Source organism: Falco punctatus, assembly GCF_963210335.1.
Source record: "Falco punctatus genome assembly, chromosome: 13".
Classification (NCBI taxonomy): domain Eukaryota; kingdom Metazoa; phylum Chordata; class Aves; order Falconiformes; family Falconidae; genus Falco; species Falco punctatus.
The window spans coordinates 27,393,164-27,412,947 of NC_137593.1; the positions used below are offsets into that span (position 1 = coordinate 27,393,164).

General features: G+C 48.8%; 1 protein-coding gene across 1 annotated transcript in view; it reads left to right on the top strand.

The window, feature by feature from the left end:
- Positions 1-19,784, top strand: part of VPS8 (VPS8 subunit of CORVET complex) — a 94,602-nt gene that overhangs the window by 71,673 nt on the left and 3,145 nt on the right. Inside the window, 4 exon segments of the mRNA XM_080409698.1 lie at positions 5,733-5,813; positions 7,188-7,357; positions 8,033-8,201; positions 19,600-19,680. Of these exon segments, the coding sequence (XP_080265824.1) occupies positions 5,733-5,813; positions 7,188-7,357; positions 8,033-8,201; positions 19,600-19,680 (501 nt within the window).

Here is a 19,784-nt window from a genome sequence, read left to right on the forward strand (position 1 = left end):
CATTATTTAAAGAAGCATGTGCAACTCTGGTCACTGGATTTGAAGGCAGAGGAAAATTGTTCCTGCTCATTCCATTTCCCTGGTCAGCCTTACAAATTCAGTCTGTAGAGATTTCAAAAGGCAGATGGTTTTGTACAACTAGAGCAAAAAATGGGGAGAGATAATGACTTCTTAAAATGCATTCAGAGAGGATGGAACTCCAGGTAAAGAACATTGATATCAGAACTTCATAAAATAGGAGTAGTAATTGGTACCTTGTAGCTCAGAAACAGGTGTAGAGAAAATAGGGTTGCAAAACTCATTAGAGGATTCTACAGAAGGGATGGTGGTATTTATTTACAGGATTTCTAAATAAGTTGACTTTGCCTCTTAACACTCATTCTTTCATAGATTTCATTCACTCTCTCTCACATATTTGCTAATGCCACAGATGTATGGGAATGAGTGATCTGACCTGGATCATTTGTGGGCACTAGAGAGGGCGTCAGCCCCTCACTGCATCGTTGGGGTTCCTCTGACTGATGATGACAACTTAGGTTTGGACAGCTTAGGTATGTCCTTTAGAAGTTGCTGGCTGTTACAAGGTGGGTTTTGCCTCTGAATCTCACTTAAGCTTCCGTGAGTCATAGGCCAGATTGCTGCACGTTTGGGTTCCTTGTTTGGAACTTTGGGTTGAAATACATATCTGTAGTCTGTTCTCCTGTTGGGCTAACAGAAAAATGGTCTGTGATATTCTGCAAACTTGCCATCCTTCTCACGTTAGGACATGGAGTTTTCCACGGATAACTTGTTCTGTGATGGGCGCTTATCAGTCTGCTGCCTTCCTTGCTTGACACCCTCCTCAGCTTTGCAGCTGGGAGCAGTGTCCTTTGTTACCAAGTCATTTAACACTGTTCTTGTGCTTAAAACCATCCATTTCCATTCGTACTGCCTTCACACCAGCCTTTATTTCGGGGTATCTGGGTTTGCATTGCTCTAGGTCAGTCTTGGTTGTATGTTTGTAGCTGTGTTGTATTAAACTATTGCTTCAGGGCTTGTACCAGGTGCCTGTGGAAGGTTTTCTTTGGGTTTTATTTTGGTGCATAGCTTGGCCCTTGCAAGAACGTTGCTTTGAATTCAGCTGGGAAGATGATGATGGAAATGTCTGACTGTGTGGCCATGTCTTTGAGTGCCCAGCTCAGATGTTCAGGGGTCCTGAACCCTTGCCATGTTTGGGGTCAGGAGGCTTCCCCGTGTTAGACAGCAGGGACCACCAGAGTTTTTCCCCTCCCTTTGTAGTGTGACCTGTCATCTGCTCCCTTGGATTACCTGGGAATGCCATTTAAGTGCCCTGTGGCGAAGAATCACAACATGGCATGCATACATCGTATTTCCTCAGAACCTCTGTCTCAACAGCTCTTTCTCGGCAAGAAAGATCTCTATTTTTTTAGCCCTGGGCGGGTATTCCTTTTGCAGAGCTCTGTAGTTGCTCTTTGAAGCCATATAAAATTCTAAACCCTGGTGCCAGACTTTTGCCTCCAAGCAGTATGTGGGGCCTCGTTCAAAATGTTAATGACGTGCCGCTCTAATTGTGACCATAAGTAAATTCTTAAACCAACTCCTCTGGGCCCTGGAGAACTACAGCCTTTCCCAAGCCCTCCAAATATTTCTGTGAAACCCAGAATTATAAGCAGTGTTTGTCTAAAAATGCCCTCAAAACCTGTTCCAACAGAGGTCAAGTCTTGGTGGGAGAGCGTAGATGCACTGGAGCTGCAGGTCTGGAAGGTAGAACAGCTGCCCAGGAATTAACTGGGGGATTTTTTTGTAAGGTGGATGACAGCGATAAACGGAGGTAGATTATCTTGTCTTTTCTGAAAAGGAATTAGAGTATTCCAATTTTAGTGGACTGTTTTTCTTCCTCGTCTGGGCTTAACTGCTTACAGATGACACCTTATGCAAATGTTAACTTTGCAACCATAATGCTTTGCTAAAGGGCACCTTGCAGAGGGCTGTGCCCAGGCTCCACAGCTTTCACAGAAAATAGGTAGGCTCCTGGCATCTGCCTATTACAGCTGCCTATTACAGCATATTGATTCAACTCTATATAATTGAAGTCATATGAAATAACAATTGATATATTTATGTTCTTGCTCATCCTCAATGATGCTGTAAATAGGAAGTCTGAAATAACCGTGTTGAGGGGTACTAGAAGAACTCTCTTGAGCATGAAGAAAAATTCCATGTCATTAAGGATGTAAGTACTGTCTGAAGAGGGCTGAAAGGTTGCATGTTAATTCCCTTACAAAGCTATAATCCTTCATTAAATATTTTGTAAGTAGATGCAGCTGATGCCTCCCACAAAATGGAGAACTGGAGAAGCCAGAAATTTAAAATCTACCTGTAGGAACCCCAAACTGAGGAAAGGAGGAATCTTTGAAAACTGTTCCAGAGTGGAAGCAGAAAGATGCAAAAAGCCTTTGCTTGAATTTTTTCCATCCCTGCCTGGTTTTTTTTCTTTCCAGTCCTGAAGGTCAACGCTGGGATTAGTTTTATGTACAATAGTTGCTCCACCCCCTTGCAGATGGGACAAGCCACAAGTGAATGCGTTTTCTGAGTTCATAGTGCATTTATTCACACAGTTCTGCAAGCGCTGTTAGCAAAGAACGTGCTATTTACTGGACCTGGGAAGAAATTAGAAATGGAGGAGGCAGAACTGGCTGAAAGGCTGCATGAGCACCTTTGGCTTGCGTCTGGATACCTGCCAGCTTTTCCAGATGTTGGTAGAGGCACTGGGCAATGAGTTTGGCTTTGGCTTACCGTGCTAAGCGTTGCCATGTCCCCAGGGAAATACCAGCCTGGAAACAGTAGCTGTGATCTGTTCCTGGCAAGGTGCAGCTGACTTATTAGTGTGCCATCCCATACAGTATATTTGGAGCATGCATAAATTCCAAACTGAGACAAATTTTATAAGGTGGAATTACTGAAGCATATTCCTCCGTAAAAGTAATTGATCCCGCAAGGCTCTTGTGACTGAAGATTTTTTGGGGGGGTGAAACAGCACATTGGAAGAAAGCATTATAACTTCCTGCGGAAAAGTGAAATTACAGCTCTGGATTTCATGCTCAGGGCAGGTAGATGGCCCCAGCCCAGGCGTGTGAAGCACTGGCTGATGGCTTCCAGCAGGAAACGTGCATCAGCTGCACTGCTTGCACGTGGCTGCCAGGCTCGGTACAAGGCTTTGCTAGACCATATGCCTCCTCTTCGGAGAAGGGTCCACTCTCTTCCTACCTGCTGTTTAGAGATAATCAAGTGCAACTTCAGAAAAAATGAGCAACCGAAAGTTGGCTCTCAGACCCACGTTCCTCCTCTGCAAAGCTGTAGGTGGCTTTTCTATTCTTCTCTCTTCTTTGTATCTCCCCTTGCTCCTCTGCCTCTGTTCAGAGAAGAAACAAGTTGCTTTGAACACCTTTACACACAGCTTGGGAAGTTTGAGTTGCTATATGTAAGTTGGTTGCATCTGTATAGTTTGTGAGTTACCTGGTTGAGTTTCCTTTGCCATATTCTTGAGTGCTTTAAAAGGAGAGTATCTGGTGGATACAAAAATAACTTGCTCTATGTTACAGATCGTGTTCATGCTGCGTTCAAAGTCCTGAGTTCCCTGTTGCCCTCCATAATTTATATGGTGACTCAGTGTAGTGTACTTTCTATGCTGTTGCTTCTAAATTATGCATGGAGAATGAAAACTTAAGTGTTGTTTGAGGCTGTACTGTTCACCTAGCAAAAAAGTAGCCTCTGCAGCATGATGAGCTCTTCCGTATATTCCAGATCTACAGCTGGTTTTGACTCAAGTGCTATTACTCAGTGCTGTTTTTATTTAGGCTTGAACGTTGGCGTTTCTGCCCGTCATACTTCTTCCTGAAGACTGTTGTTCAAAAATTGCCTGATGTGCATTCTATAGCTGTTCTGGTGATCTCTCTGGGTGTCTTGCAACGTAACCTCCATGCTGCTTCAGTTGTCTTTGTCAACTTGCTTTTTCACTCTTTATTCTTCTTTCTCTCCCTCACTTTCAGTCCCAGCATGGAATCAGCCTTGCTCCTACTCTTTCTTACTCATCTCATCCAGAGCCTGTTCATCCAGCTATTTCTGTTCCTGTTTCCACCATCTCCATAATTTTTCTACTCTCTAGGTTAGTTTCCTTTTCACGTCTCGCCAGTCTATTTTTGCCAGTGTCTTGCCTATTCTACCAGTCAGCTTTTCTCAGCTTCCCCCAGTATCCTTCCACCGCCTCCCAGCAGGTCAAATGTTTTTTTTCCCAGGTCCAGTTCATTGACTGTCTGTCAGCTCTGGGGGTTTGTGTGTTACACAAAGGTGAATTCCCCTGATCCTCGTCTGAGGTGTTCCCGAATAGACTTGTGCTGATTGCAGGCACGTCCGTGCCTTGCTGGTGCCCACTTGGCGTGGGGAGGGCACAGCCTTGTGCTTCTGCATGTCAGACTGTCTGGGCCACCGGGAGAGAATGAGCCTGGGCTGCACGGTGTGGGTCACACCACTGCAGTAGCCAGTAGTAGATCCTACTGCTGACTGAACTCTTCCTTGCTTCCCGTTTACGTTAGACAGCTGAATCCCGGTTGGATAGGCAACAGCTTGCAGAACATCTTCTAGTGAAATACCGCGGCGTTGTCGTGCTGCTGCTGCAAAGATGCGGAGGAGGAAGCTGTGCTCCTGGCACATGCATGTTGGAAGTGGTGCCCTGGTGCATTTTGGCAGGGAAAGGCACCTCTGTAACTGCGTGGAGAGACCTCTCTGGGTCAGTTCTGCCCAGGCTGCCCTAGTGCTGGTGGCTGCGAGGAGCTGTTGGCAAGTTGTCACCGTGCCGGTGGTTGGGCAGAGGTATTTCCTGGCATGGTCCAGCACGCCTGTGAGCAGGAGCCTGGTCTCTTGTGCAGCAGGCCTGGCGGGAGGGAAGGATGCTGCAGAAGTCTCTCCCCTCTTCCAGTGCTTTACCCATTTGCCTGTTTGAGGGGCTGTGCACTGTCACAGAGAGCAGCTCCCAGAGGGCTCCTTGCTAAGTTCACCCCAGCACGGGGGGGTGCACAGTAGACCAGGGTTCTTGCCCTGCACTTGAGTGGTGCTTCAGAGGGCGCTGGGGTGGGTGTGGGGGGGAAGGGGGTGTTTGGTTTGGAGCCAGCCTAAGGAAGCTGGTTGAGATGCACCAACGCGATGAGTTGTACCACAACCCTTTGCTTGTGCTGCTGGGACATGGAAATGAAGCCGCTCAGGGCATGTAGAAATCATCCCTGCAGCAACAGAAGAGCCCCAGGCCCCTGCTCCCTAGATGATGTTCGTCATCGGGGATGTGACATCAGGCTTGCCCGGGACTCCTGCGTACTGCGCAGGGTTGCTCAGGACTCCTGCATACTGCTGTGCAACCGCACGGCCCGCTGGATCTGGCTGCTTTCAACCTGCGGCTGAGGGGGTGTGGAATGAACTTGGGGGTGACCTGTGGCTGCTCAGAGACTGAGTGAATTGTCCTCTGACCTGGGCAGCAGCACCTTGGCAGGATGGGGCCTGGAGCCCTGCAGGCAGCCCTGGAGCTGGCTGCCAGCAGACACCCATAGCGGTCAGTGTCAATCCGGAGTCGGAACTTCTGTTTGCAATGCCAATCTGGAAGAAATAATAATAATAATTTAAAAAAAGCAAGCCAGAATGGTCATACCTTGTGGTTCAGCTGCAGTTTTAATTTCTTCATACAGGATCCTGTTTATGGAAAAGGGAAACTTGGAGAAATTCAAGGACTTGTTCTGGGAATGCTGGACACTTTTAACTATGAACAGGTAAGTTGCACGCATTTCTGTTCTGCCCACTGGTGTATACACGGACTGCTTTTATAGCTGTCTTGCCTACTGCTCTCTCTCGTTTGCCATTTCTCCCTGCAGGGCAAAGTAAATGGGCATGCAAGGGATTTATATTTTTGTGACTGGGGGAGGGGAATGGATCTGTATTGCTCACAGACAGATTGCAAGTGAAGGGCCTGACAGGTACGTGGTGAACACCTCTGTAGTTCAGTTTTATGTTAAATGTGCTGGAAGGATAAACATCTGCTTTTTCTCCGACTCATCCTGCAGTTTGAGATTCAAAGGCACAAAACCTGTATGTTTTAAATAAGCTTTTTAAATTAGGCTGTTTTGCCTCTTCCCAGTGGTAATGCTGCACTTCCTGATGAGATTGCACCTTTATCTCACTCCTGCCTTGCCCTGTCCAGTCTCACATCCCAGGCAGTCTCCAAACTTAAAAAACTCTTTTTTTTCCCCCAAACTGAATGCACAGTCTTCCTCCAAACTCACCCTCCCTTGTTCTGCCTACCACATGGCTGGCACTACCGTTCTAGCCACTGCTCAGGCCTCCGTGCAGCAGCAGCCAATTTAAAAATAAAACGGGGAGCAGCTTAACTGTAGAGGGCTGAACATAAAGAGCCGTTATCTCTGTTTAGTTCTTGATAAAGGTCTGCTCTGAGCAGCACAGCTCCTCTGTCATTGCCTGGCAGTTGTCTGGTACAGACAGCATCCACATCTGGACTAGGCCAGATGTGAACCACTGGTGCAGGCTCTGCAGCCTTTTGTGAGTTGGTGCTACAGAGCAACTTTTGTGAGTTGGACCAGAGCACCTACGCCTGATAGCTGTTGTTGCTGAAAGAAGCACCGATGGCTAAAAACTAAGGGTATTTTGCTTTTGGCTCTTCAGTAATGGAAATCTCAGTTGGGAAGAACTAGCTAATAAGATGTTTGGGGGTTTTTTTTGTATTTTAATTGTGATAGTGCATTTGGGCTTTGATTTTTATCAGTATGTTTCTCCTAAAATAGGGCATGTAAGCAGTAGATTACCAGATAGAGAGGGGGGAAAAAGGGAGGTCTGGTATGGAAGATAACAAAATGAGCCTACTGTGTCTCTCTTAATGCTCTTTGGCAAAAATCAATAAAGGGTTTATCTACTTAAGAGTGAAAAGGTATTGCCTCCATTAACATGCGATGAAAGGATAAGTATTTTGAGGGCAGTGGCTAGAAAACATATAAAGAGAAGCAATTTTGTTGGGTTGATTTTGCTCTTAGTAATCTGCTAAGCTGCTTGTTATGAAGAATTGATCAGAATGGAGTTTGCGGTCTGGAGATGACAAGATGACCCAGTTATTTTGTATATTGTCTTCCACACAGACCCTTCTAGAGACAACTACAAATCTTTTAAACCATGATCTCCACTGGTCCCTGTGTCACCTAAGAGCTTCTGTCACTAGAGGGCTTACCCCAAAGCAGGATTACTGCTGCATTTGTCTACAGCAGTACAAAAGAAGGCAAGAAACTGCTGATGAAATCATTGTTTTCAGGTAAAGTTAAGAGGTATGGTCACAGCTGGGATCACGTTACTAGTTTTAAAAGGGGGGGGAAAAAGGTGGGGGGGGGGGGAAGCTACTGGTCTTTGACTTGCACAAATAATCATATGTATTCCTGTGAGCATGTACCCCTGCTCCCTTGCATTGTAAAGGGGCTGGCTAATCAACTCCATCAGAGCCAGCCTTCTTCGCATGCAGCCAGCTCTGTCTCTGCTGGAAAGAATTGCCTTACGCTTCTGTGAGAGCTGTTCAGTAAGCTGTCAGCTTATCTGTCATCTCTCCCAGCAGTGCAGTTTGTGCAATTACAGCACCCTGGGTTCATTCACCGGTATTTGTACATCTCGGATCTACTGCAGCCCTGACTGCGCACTCTGGCACCTCCGATATTCCTCTCTGTGACCAGGTGGCTGTAAAATAAGACAAAATTATTATTACCTTATTATTACGATCTGTAGCTGTTCAGTAAATGGGCATCTGCTGTTCTTTTTGCAAGTCTAGAACTACTACAAGAGGGTGTGGAGGTACAAAGGGAGCGTGTATACTGCCGCTCTGTCTTTATGGAGAAGCAGCCTTGTTTTCCGCTGACCAGCAATTTCCCCTCCGATGCATAGAGCTGTCAGGCTGTGTTACCCTGCTCTCTCGCACCTAGCAGAACTCTTCTCTTTGCAGCTGTGGCCACTTGTACCATTCGCTGTGTCTGCTGAGTAAAGAGTGTGGGACGGTAACCAAAGGCCTGATGAGGTGGATGTGCTATAAATGCAACTCGAGTAACAAGGCAGGAAAACTGAGCGAGAACTTCTCGGAGCTAAAAAAAGGAAGTGGAACAGCCTTGGCACAGGTAAGGTTTGTGAGGTGGTTTCTCTTCAGGTAACCTTCAAGTGGTGCTTACAGACTTCATGCCTTTGTGCTCCTGTCTTTGCTTCCAGACAAGCCCACGATCAGTAACTGTCAAACAGTATCAGCAGCTAACTAGTCACAGTTATGAACATCATCTTGTTTTGGCGTGGGTATAAAGAGCTGTGAAGGTAATGGTGATGTTCATCTAGAAGGTCTGGGAGGCGCTAGCCAGCGTGAGGGTGAGCTGCGTCCTTGCAGCTGGTTGTCTGCTGGGTGAATCCGCTGCTCTGTCTTGTTTGTGAGAGCCTGGGAAGGGCCGTTGGGGACAGTTCCTTTCAAACTAGTTTTAGGTGTGTTTTTATACAAAAATTGTATTAAAAGCTGGTGTTTTCCTTGTGGCTGGATCATGGAGCCTCCGTTCTACCTTCTTAACAGATAACCTGGCTCTGGGTAAAAGACTTGGAGTTGATTTGCCTGGCTGAATGCTTGCACAATGTTTTAAGAATGCAAATGCATGTAAACAAGATCAGTGCGGCTGGATTTGGGTGAGAGAACAGATAATTTGTGTTTATTGTCAGTATTTGTGTGCAGGAAGTTTCACCATCCGTAATTCAAACAGAAGTCCAGCATCAATATGGGTACTTCTGCCTTCTCTCTGGCATGGTACTATGGACCGTAAGCACAAATGGCAAGGCAGCTTGTTAGGATGTCTTCCAGGGATATTTGCTGTGGGGAGCTGAACTCTGCTGCCCTGTGTTCCAGCAAAGGTGGTCACTGATGAGGGTTTGCTCCTAAATGCTTCAAGGCACCTTGTGCATTTGTCACCACGCAGATGTATGCAAAGCAACGTTTTTCCCCTTCTGAAACCAAAGTAATTCAATCCTGGAGTACGTTTTTATGAGTAGTACTTTAGTTTTCTTCTAGCAGATTATTTCAATTTCTGCCAAATCAGTTCTGATCAAAAGATAGCTAACAGCATTAGTCAACTTCCATCAGCTTCTGTATGAACAAAAAAAGAAGCTTCCTGCTTGAAGGGAGACTTGGGGGAAAAGTAATGTGAGGAATGTATGGAGCACAATGCAATCTTTGCGGTCAAAGTGTGTTAGTTTCTTATATGGTGACAGAAAGAAAAGCTTTCCCAGGAGACCGTAAATAGACTGTGGTTCAAACAGTCTGCTCGCAAATGCTCGTCATTTTGTGTACCACCGTGCCACGGTGAAGTGTGGATGCTGGCCCTGAAGTTGGGCAGGTTCAGCAGCCCCGTGTCTCACCCTCTGCACTCCTGCTCCAAGGGAATGTCTGCAAATGGGAGCGACAGACCTGCTTTATCTTTAAAAGCTAAAGGCAAAATTAACTACTGGAACTACATTTATCGTTATAAAGTGCCTGACACCTTACACCAGTGCCTTTATAACTTGGTTATCTCTGGATTTCTCACGGGCTAGTCAGTCAGAGAGCCCCTGTGTCTCCCCGTTAACACCAGTCTGGATGTACCCCATGGAAGAATGGGAATGATCGCTCCAGACAAAGAGGGAAGATCGGGGCAGGGAGGAGGTGATGCTTCCCTTTATTTAACGGATCTGTTCATCAGAGTGAAGGGCTGGCTGGGACGAGGTGTGGAGAGACTGGGGGGGGAAGGAGAGAGGTTACAGCATGGATCATCTAGCGCTAGCTGGGAAATGTCCATGCCAGGCCATCTGAGAGTGCTGGATCTTCCCTGCTGGCTCTCCTGTACTCCAGGCAGGGGAGCCCATCGCTTCCCGCTCCGGCTCCTCAGAGCCCCAGCACTGCTTCCAGCCCCCCACCTCCTCCTCCTGGTGTCCCAGATCCTCTCCAAGTTTGTGATGTTCCTCCTGTATTTAAATTACAATATTTAACTGTTGTACTCATATTTGATTAAACTGTTGCGCAGTCAGATCTTTAAAAAGCTGAATATATTTAGACTTGGCAAAAGACTGTAAAATCTCTAGCTTCTCCAGGAAGTTTGTTTGCTTAACAATTGCCGCTCAGTAGCGTTGATTAACCCTGTGAGGTAAGGATTAACCTGGCCAGGCACTAGTCTGAGTTACAGAACAGATGTTTTGTACTGGGGGAAGTGTTGGGGATGGGCGCAGCGGCGGGGATGGACACCCACCCATGTTGCTGGCTCCAGGGAGCCGGAGCAGAAGGGTGAGGCGGGTTCCCTGGAGCACAGACGCACTTGCCGGAGGCAGGCTGGTGCACGCCACGTGGCAGGGTTTGCTCTTGCGCAGCCTGAAACGAATGTCAGCAGAGAATTAAGCCTGAGAACAGCCAAGCTGCCCCTGCTTGTTTTGACGTGGGGCTGGTCTGTGCAGAGCTGAGGCCTGTTGGAAAGGGGCGCTTGCTGCAGCGGCCTGGTGGGCGACACGTGGGGCTGGAGAGAGGGCGTGCGGGCAAGCGAAGGGGCTGCAGGGCAGGGGAGACTTGCAGGGCTCCCCTCTAAGGCCGAACCGCACACGCGTGTTCCCAAGGGGCCTTCTGGGCCTGGCTCCAAGGCAGCAGCCATCACTGGTCTCTGGTGCCACCCCAGGCGCAGAAGGGATTTATTTCTGTTTGTTACAGGGATTGTTCAGCCGTGTGGTGCTGCGGTTTTCTGCTGAAGGGCTTCTCTGCCAACCCTCTCAACTCCGCTGACACCACCGGACCCAGAGGGCTGTGTTTGTTGGGCTGCTCTTGCTTTCAGAGTTGGTGCTTCTGCAAACAATGCACAGGACATCCCTGACACATTGGGTGTCCAGCCCTGCCTTCCCTAGACAGCCGAGAGCCTACCCCGAAGCTTCTGGGACATTCTGCACGTAGATCCGTGGGGAGGGTATTTCTTTGCAACCACTTTGGAGACTCTGAAAGCTTAGTCTGTCTCTTGGCAAAATCTGATGTGGTTTGTTCGTTTTTTGGTTTTTTTTTTTTCTTTCCCATAGTGAAATCTACAGTTTCGATATTTATTTTCTTAGCAAGCCTTGAATTAGGAATGGATTCGTACTGAGAAATGCCACTGAGCATCTGGAGTGCATTTCATAGTACCAATTCTGCTCTGCTGAAACAAAGACTGTCAGTTTGAATTTTGCGATGTTGTTGAGATCTATATGTGAAACGACAGCCCAACAGACAGTGTTTTCCCTGTCCCTGCTTTGCATGCACGACTTCTGTAGCAAATGCCTTGAAACTGGAGGAGGTGGAGAGATGCCACGAGCCAGCACTGAACAGTTACTGAATCTGATGATAGCACTTACTTAAATGGAGTCTTGCTGTGACGAGGACTCAAGACATTCTGCCCCAGCAAAGGGGAACAGCGAGAGAAGGGCAAAAAGGCTTTTCCTCTGCTTTTGCTATCAAAAGTTTGTGCTTTCTGTGTTATCCCCTAAACCTTGATGTCTTCCCAAGGGTAATCTTCTGGGTCTAAACCGATCATCTTTCTTGTCCTCCTTACCTTCTATCGTACTATAAATGAGTGTTAAAAGAAATGGAAGCTTGTGTGTTTGTGGTGGTTTTTTAATCCGATTTAAAACTTGCAGTGCTTTCTTGTGTTGTGGTGCTTGAAGTTAACTGAGGCATATTAGGTGAAAGCACAGGAGCTGGGCTTCTGCCTAAATATGTAAGTGAAATACTCCTTATATCTTAGTCACTGATCTCCAAAACTAATTTGCCTCGTTTCAGTGAGCTGGTTTGTGTTTTCCATTTACTCTGCCAGCCTACATACTAGGGATTGGGGAGAGGAACCACAGTCATGGCTCTTGGGCTATAAGCCCTGCAGAAAATGCCATGAACCCCTAAGCTGACGTGCTCTGGTTATTCCATGTTTGAGAATGTGCCTGAGTTCTAAGGGCACTGTTGTTAGAGCTGTCCAGATGGCAAACATGTTTTATTCAGGAGTTTAATCCTGTCAAGTCACGCCAGGACGGACAACGGATGTGATCCGTAGTTAATCCAGTTTGCCAGACCCTACCTTTGAGCTCTGTGTTGCAGCCTGCCACCAGCATCCCTCTTTGCGGCAGCCTTCCATCCGGCCCGAAGCTTCATGACCCACTCCCACCTGTGAGGTGTTGGTACCACAGCGTATCACTTAACTGAGATGTTAGATGTCCCTCTGCAGCATACCTCTGTGCTTTCTGTTGGGTAAGAAAGAAGGTTTAGGGCATATTTTTTTAATTATTTTTTTTACCAGCACTTATTTGAGAGCTAGGCAAATGTTACCTGAGCTCCGTCGGTCAGCAGACAGAGCCAGTTTTACTGTTTTCAGTGTAATGGTGATCATCAGTTGTTATCTTGACTCTCAGCAATATCAAAATTATCCAAGGGCTGTATAACTTTGAAAATATCCAGGCGTGATTCCCCACCCCCCCCCGCCGCCCCCCCCAAATGGCACCAAGCAGATAATTAGCAGTTTATACAGTTACAAGATTGCGTATTCTCCTCCATAGAGAATATTCATTCCCACATATTTGTTAACAGAGAATATGCCCAGTCCTGTAGCTTTGGAGCTGGCTTCTGTGGTACATTCCTTAACTTCTTCAACAATGCGTAGGAAATCCATGTGAGGAAGGAACTAGAGACACTTTGTACCATTGGCTTCTTATCAACAGAACATCTGTGTTTTAAAATTTCTTGTAATGTATTGGAAACAGAAGTGATTCAGTAAGAAGAAAACAGTGTGGGAGTCTTAACTAGCAGGTAGAGGAGGACTGGTACCAAAGCTAACACTGAAAATAAAATACAAATTTTAAGAGGGTAATTTCAAAACCCTAATTACCCTTTAACAGATTTTCAATCAAAATTGACTGTTTTCTTGGACTTTTCATCCTGGGGGGGAGGGTTAGTTTGTTTTGTTGAGTTGTTGGTTTGGAGTTTTTTGGTGGGTAGTGGGTTTTTTTGGTCGGCTTGTTTTTCTGTTTGCTTCCTTTGTGGGTCTTTTTAAAGACCATCACTGGATTGTGATTGTTTCCCATGGCCTTCCCATACAGCAATCTGTAGCCTGGCAGAAGTTTCCTTGTAGTGCCTACAGCCCGAAGGCTTTCTCTCTAGGACCTGTGAGAGGCTAAGATGGAGCAGACAGCTGACTTGCAAGCTGCCTAAAGTGAAGACCAGTGAGAGTGGCTGCCCTGCGCTCTTAGGCTCGCCTGGGGGAGCGTTGTGTCCTGGTTAAGAGAAAAGATGGCAAAATTTCAGTGGGTAGTCTTTGCTTTACTTTACATCTCAATTTCAAAGGAACTGTTCCCACGGTTTGATGAAAATTTCCTCCGTTTTAATAAAACATTTCATATCTAGGAGGATCTGTAGAACAGACTCATTTAAATATAGTGACAGATGCTGGGCTGTTGCAACCTGTTGATATTCCCACAAACTCCATCAGTCCCTGTTGCCAAGTTATGTGTAGTTTAGCACAGCGCTTGACAGCTCTGTATCTGTTCTCCGAGGAACCGGCGCTGCTCATTGCATATGCCGTTGCTGTGAAATTGCAAGCTTTCGGTCGGTCGTCACAGATCTGCCTTGCAAGCGTGTGACTCCCCATCTGCTGGGAGAAGCCGCTTTTCCAGGCCTGGTGCAGGCTGGAGAGCCGGTTTGGTGCGCTGCCGGGAACCTCTGCCTGTGGTGCTGGGCTTGCAGCTGCTGCTGGAGGGGGTGACGGCTGCTCCCCTCCGCGGTTGGTACTCGTTCCAAGCTGAGAAACAACAGAAAGGCCCAAGGGTTAAAAGGGGTGCAGGTGCCTGCGTTCTTCTGATGTTCCTCTGAAGGGAGGGAGCAAAATAACTAGCGGCCGTGGTGGGGAGGGTGTGAGAGGGAATTACGGCTGGTTCAGTGGGGGTTGCTGTAGCCAAGGGTGTCACTGGCTGTTCTGGAGGGCTGTTTTCAGAAATGCAGGTGGCAGGTGAGCATCTCTCGATCTGTTGTAAATCCCTGAAATGGAAAGCTGCGGTTTCCATGTCCCACCTCCCTCCCCATTCCTTTTACCCTCGTGTTACACAATGAAAACTGTATGTTTTGTTTCTATGTGAATTGAACATAGACAGGCTTGGGCAGCTGCAGCTGAGCTCCCAGGACCAGAGCTGTTCCTAAGCAAGGTATAAACTTCCCTCTTAAATAGCAGCAACAGATTGTGGCGCGGGTGTTGGGAGCTACAAAGGGACAGGCAGCAGAGTCGTCATCCACTTGGGTTTTCTGTAAGGTTTGGGGTGGCATTATTAATAAGTAGGACTTCTTCCTCCTTCTACATTTCTTCTTCTTCCCTTTCTCTTCCCGATCTGCTGGCATCGGGAGAGCACTGCACCTCTTGAATCTTCTGTGGTTGGCTCTTTGTGGGATGGCGCGTAGCAGCTTCTTAGCCCATGTTTAGAAAATGAATTCTTTGCCTTCACACGTGACACTTCTGTCCTCTTGGATTCAGGCACTGAACTGAGATCAACCTGAGCACAGGCCTGTTGTGCATCATCTTTACGTAATGTTTAATCCATGTGCTGCCATGCCTCCTTTGAAGCCTGCTACATTATAAACAAATACCTGCTGGGCCGTAGTGTCCATGAGGATACATGGGTTTTGTGTTCATCTAATTAATCCTGAACAGAGTTACTGCTCCTTTGGCTGAAGGCGTCAGTGGAAGTCCAAGGGAATATTCCAACCATGCCTGGTGTAAGCACGAGCTGCTAACAGAGCAGCTAGCGCAGGGGGGAGGATGGAGGTGTGCCAGCGTGTTTCCAGGTATTTAAAACAGGGAGTCCTCCCTCCTCTCTCCTTAGTCACTGCAGTGTCTCACCCCGCAGCAGCAGCAGTCTGTGAGCACAAATAAGCCTGTCCTCTCCCCTGCCTTGAGTGCGGGCTTTGCTCCTCAGGTTCAGCTAAGTTCAGCTGGAGGAGAGAGACCTCTGCCTTCCCTGGCCTGCTCCCGAGGCCAGCGGCACGGGGCCGAGCGCCGACCTGTGTGACAGGTTGCCTCTGCCGCGGCCGCGCTGAGGGAGGGCTGCGGTGGGCTTCGGGGAGTCACTGCTGCTGTTTGCCTGCCGCTCCAGCCTCGGTGGTACTGGAGGCTGCCGCATCCAAGCGGGAGCAGGCAGGGCCTGGCCCGCTGCCAGGGGTTTCGCTCCGGAGCGCACCAGCGGAGGTAAGTGCTGAAATGCTGCGGAGGCTGGTCTGGAAGCAGCGTGTTCCGCTGCCGTAGCACAGCTGCAGTGGCTCTGGGACTTCCTCCCAGCAGAGGTTTGCCCACTTGCCGCATCGCCCGGAGTGACTTGCAAGACTGTTTCCAGCGCTGCAGCGAGCGGCCGGTCTGCGTCTGTCCCGTACCAGTGGTGCAATACCCTGCAGTAGCTCTGCAGAGGTCTGCAGCAGCGCGATTTTCTTGTACAAGGGATGTCCTGAGGTTTTTCTGAAGTTCGTTAACAATTTTGTAATCTTAGTGCCATTCTAGTGACTTTGGGTCAGAGCAGCTGCCTGCCTTGCTTTCTTTCGGTTGATTGTTCCAGGTTCCTGGCAGTATTATGAAAACAGCAGGTCCTTATCCTGCAGAAGACAAGTAGATTCACGTAGTTTTACATTAATTGACTCAGCACTTATCAAAAAACTGAATTTGGGTAGTTTTTTGTAAGGCTGCTTGAGCCATGGTGAAGTAAGTGTCAGGCTGCATGGGAGGAATGGCAGAAGGTGGACTTGGTGTCCGGCGCCTGTGGATTCAGCTCTGTAACTGAGGGCGGTGGGTGTTGCTCTTGTTCCTGGGAGTCGTGACACCTTCCTCAGGACTTCTGGCTGCGCCCAGCCTGTGCTACGGAGCAGGCCCCAGCGTAATGGGGTGCTCCGATGCACAAATTGTTCTACTTTTTGTGGAAGGTGTGGCTCTGAGGCAGTATTTAGATGGATCTCTTGGCATGACTATTAATGGTGCCCTGCTTACAACTGCTGTGTGATCTACTTTGCTTAGCTGATGATGGATTTTGTAGCTGCTAAATTAAAGATAATTGCAGGCTTAGGAGGGCTGTGTGGTGACTACCAGAGGGGGGTGGAATATGTGCAAGCGAAATGTGCAACGGAGATTAGCATTACAGTGGTGGGATCTGTGAGAACTGTAAGCCAAAAAGGAACCTTTCTCCTTGCTGGCCCAGACCCTCAAGGGGGTAAATTGCATCTCCCGTGTTCCGGGTCTGGCCCGAGGCCTTCCCGAAGGGGCGTAAGCATTTGGCTGGAGACGGCTCGGAGGTGCCAGACCGCTTCGTCCCGATCCAGAGCAGGAGCTGCCTGGCCCTGCGGTAGCGCGGGAGGCAAGAGCAGTGTTGCGGGGTCAGCAAGCGAGCCGAGTGGGTGACACTAACGCCCGAGTGCTGATGCTGGACTCTCAGAGACTCCCTGTAGCTCTTGAATGAAAACATGCCTTTAGTGACACGGTTAAAAAAGGAAAAGGCCTGACAGGAGTTGTTTCCATGGCAACAGAAAGACTTGCCTGCAATATTTCAGCTCATCAGCCTGGAGAATGGTCTGATTGATAGTTACATACGCGTGGTAGAAAGATAGCAGAAGAGGGGAGACCAATTATATTGCATTTTCCTTGTCCTTGGATGCCTGTGGCCACAGCAGCTGTGGAGGGCAGGTTTTCCTTGTTTTTTTTTTTTTTTCCAAGTGAGAGTGAACTGCGTGTCCCTTGGAAGCGCCTGTGCAACCTGCCAGCTGCAGATACGGGACCCTGTCACAGGCTCTCTAGTCCAAAGCCCGTGTGTGCAGGGAACATAGACATTTGGCTCCTTGATTGATGATTAGCAAATAGTTATTTACAATATAAATAATATCTTGGGGGGAGAATTAGTGAGTTTGAGCACATGCTTCCAGCATAAGCAATCTGCACCAGGGGCATTCCTTTCCTCTCAGACTGTCTGATGAACATCTCAAAAAGCAAGATGCACATGGCTTCAGGTAACGGAATGATTAAGGCTTCAGGAAACCCATAGTGGGTTCAGTGCACCTTCCCCCAGAGCACTCCTGACAGCTCTGAGCCATCCCCGGGCTGCTCACGTGCTGAAGGGTTGGCTGCAAAGATTCCACCCTGGCTCTGCCTTGCTCAGAGCCCAGCAGGAAGGGGAGTGTGTGATGGAGGAGCTGCCAGAAGAGAGGGACAGGTAAAGGTGCTGTGGGAGACCACGAGAAGACAAACTTGAGGATCTGGGTAAAGCATTCCCTGGTCAAGGGTTTTGCTGAGGTCTGGGGACAACTTGGCTCTCGGCTGGAACAGACGGCCCTGCCAGCGCAGGGTGCTGGGCAGCTGCTGGGAGGGAGCGTGGTGTCACCCAGGGAAGCCAAGGCTGGTGCCAGCGCGGGTTCTCTGCACGGTGACGTTCTCTGTCCCTCCAGTGTTTGTGCTCCAGGTTTCACCTGCAGTAACCTTCTCTCAAGGCAGCTCACTTTGTTGATTTTCACTGCACAGCTGCCAGCAGGGTTTCCCTTTTTCTTGGGTAGTGATTAAAAATTGAGTCAAGGACTAAGAAAGTGTGATCTCTGGCATAATGTCGTTCCCTCTGCCCCAGACCTTCCCCACTATTGGGCAGAGCTGCCCAGGAGGAGCCTTGCCGAGAGCCCCGCAGCTCTGTGGGGTGCAGGAGGCTTGCCTGGGGCCGTGAGCCAGAGCTGTACCGCAGGCTGCAGCCCCCCTGGGCAGCAGCAGCAGCACCTTAAACCTGGCTGGCAGCGCACCCCAGCTTGGGATGGCTGCAGGCTCAGGGTAACTATCGGGACGCACTCTCTAGGGTGTTCGCTGAGTCTTGCTGGCTTTTGTGTCAAGCTGATGGGGAGCAATTCCAAGAGCAGCTCGGGAGCCAGGGTGCTGTGCCCCACACAGCACCGTGTCGCTGTGGCATGCACTTATCCCCCCAGACAGGACCGGGAGTTCATCTTCACAGAGCTTTCGAACACGCTCTTTCAGCACGCCATAAAGCATGGGAGTACAAAGCCGGCTGAGCATCGCGCTGCATCGGGAGAAGGGCAGCGCTGCTGGGAGGAGCCCGTAGTGGCGAGGCACACGCCTGTGCTTGGCCCGGGATGCTCCCGACTCTTGGTGACCCTGCCCGGCTCGGGAGGAGCAGTGAGTGCCCCCTCTGCCTTCGTGGGGCCGGGAGCTCACCCTTAATTCCAGCTGATCGCACTCCTTGAAGGGAGCGATCCCAGTAAATCATGTTGAGCTTGGTCCCTTGCCAAACAGAGTTTGAAGTAAATGTGACTTCAGTCGGTACCCGCTGGTGGGACTGTAGCGTTTATTTGAGAATGAACATTGAATGTTCCTTTAAAAATAGATCCCCAGAGACAACAGATGCCAGATTGCTGCTCATGGGGGAGCCTGTTCTCCCTGGCTCCTGTTGTAGTTTCTTGATGATGCTTTTGCTTTGGAATATGAGCAGAAACATTCAAAATAGAAACATTGTGATGTGATAAAATGGAACAAACCTGCAAGGATCTGTGATGCTCCGTCATCTCTCCCTGGGATATGTAAATGATGCCTTTTAAAGCAGTTTGAGTATGTGTGCAGCCCTCCCTGCGTTAATGCTCTTGATGCAGGCTGTAGTCCCTCTGCAGTTCTGTTTGCCCTCGCCTGCAGCTCTGCAACTGCCCTGGCACTGCCGGGCTGACACTTACCCCTGTACCCAGCAAACGCTGCTGCTGCTGGGCAGTACCACGATGTCTGTTGTGTCCAGTTTCTTGGGGACTGATGTGTGAGTCACCTTGCCCCCCCGCCCTGTTTTTCACCCCTCATTTCTTAGCTTTTAGTCTGTAGCATCCTACTAGGGGGAAAAAATGGACCTTAGGAGAGATACCATTAGTAGATAATAGTCATTGGCACAGCAATCATTCTCCATTATAGGCACGCACAGTCTGTGCCCGACGGCAGCGTGCTGCAGCCCGCGCTGTGTCGGCACCCGGCAGGGAGGCTGAGCGGGGCCAGGGGAGGCTGCTGAGAGATGATGAGAAAGGACCGGGGGAGCTGTGCTGCCTGGGGAAGAGCCCAGGAGAGGCTGCTCCTCCGCAGAGACCCATTGCTTGTCTTCCCAGCTGGCTGCGGGCGAGATTTCCCATCCCTTTTCTTTCTCCTTTTGCCTCTCCTTTTTCTCTCCACCCCCCCACCCCCACCTCCCCCAAGATAAGTTCATACTGTTAGCCTGTCTGCCATTAGCTACAGCTCCCAGCAGTGTCACTGTGGATGTAAGGGTACCCCTGTCCTTTGTGCAACAACAGTTTTTTGGTTGTTTTTTCCAAAATTAAGGTGCACACAGTGGCCTCAAGCCTGAGGAAAGATGGCTAAAAACCCCCATGAACCAGCTGCATGCTGGCTGCTCCAGGAGCAGGGATGAATTTCGGTGGATGTGAATTTAACATCTTGCCGAGTGGTGTTTCCATAACCTTCTCACTCTCTTTATCAGACAAGTTCAGAGTCTCTGTTGGATCCTCAGCAAATCCAGGCTTTTGATCAACTCTGCCGACTCAACCGAGGAACTTCCAGAGTACGTACCGCCCATTTTCCTTTTGGTTTTGAATTGGTGAAGGGTACGTTGCATGTTGGCAAGCCAGGTGTTAGCGCTGGCAGCGCTGGCTTTGGCTTTTCTCT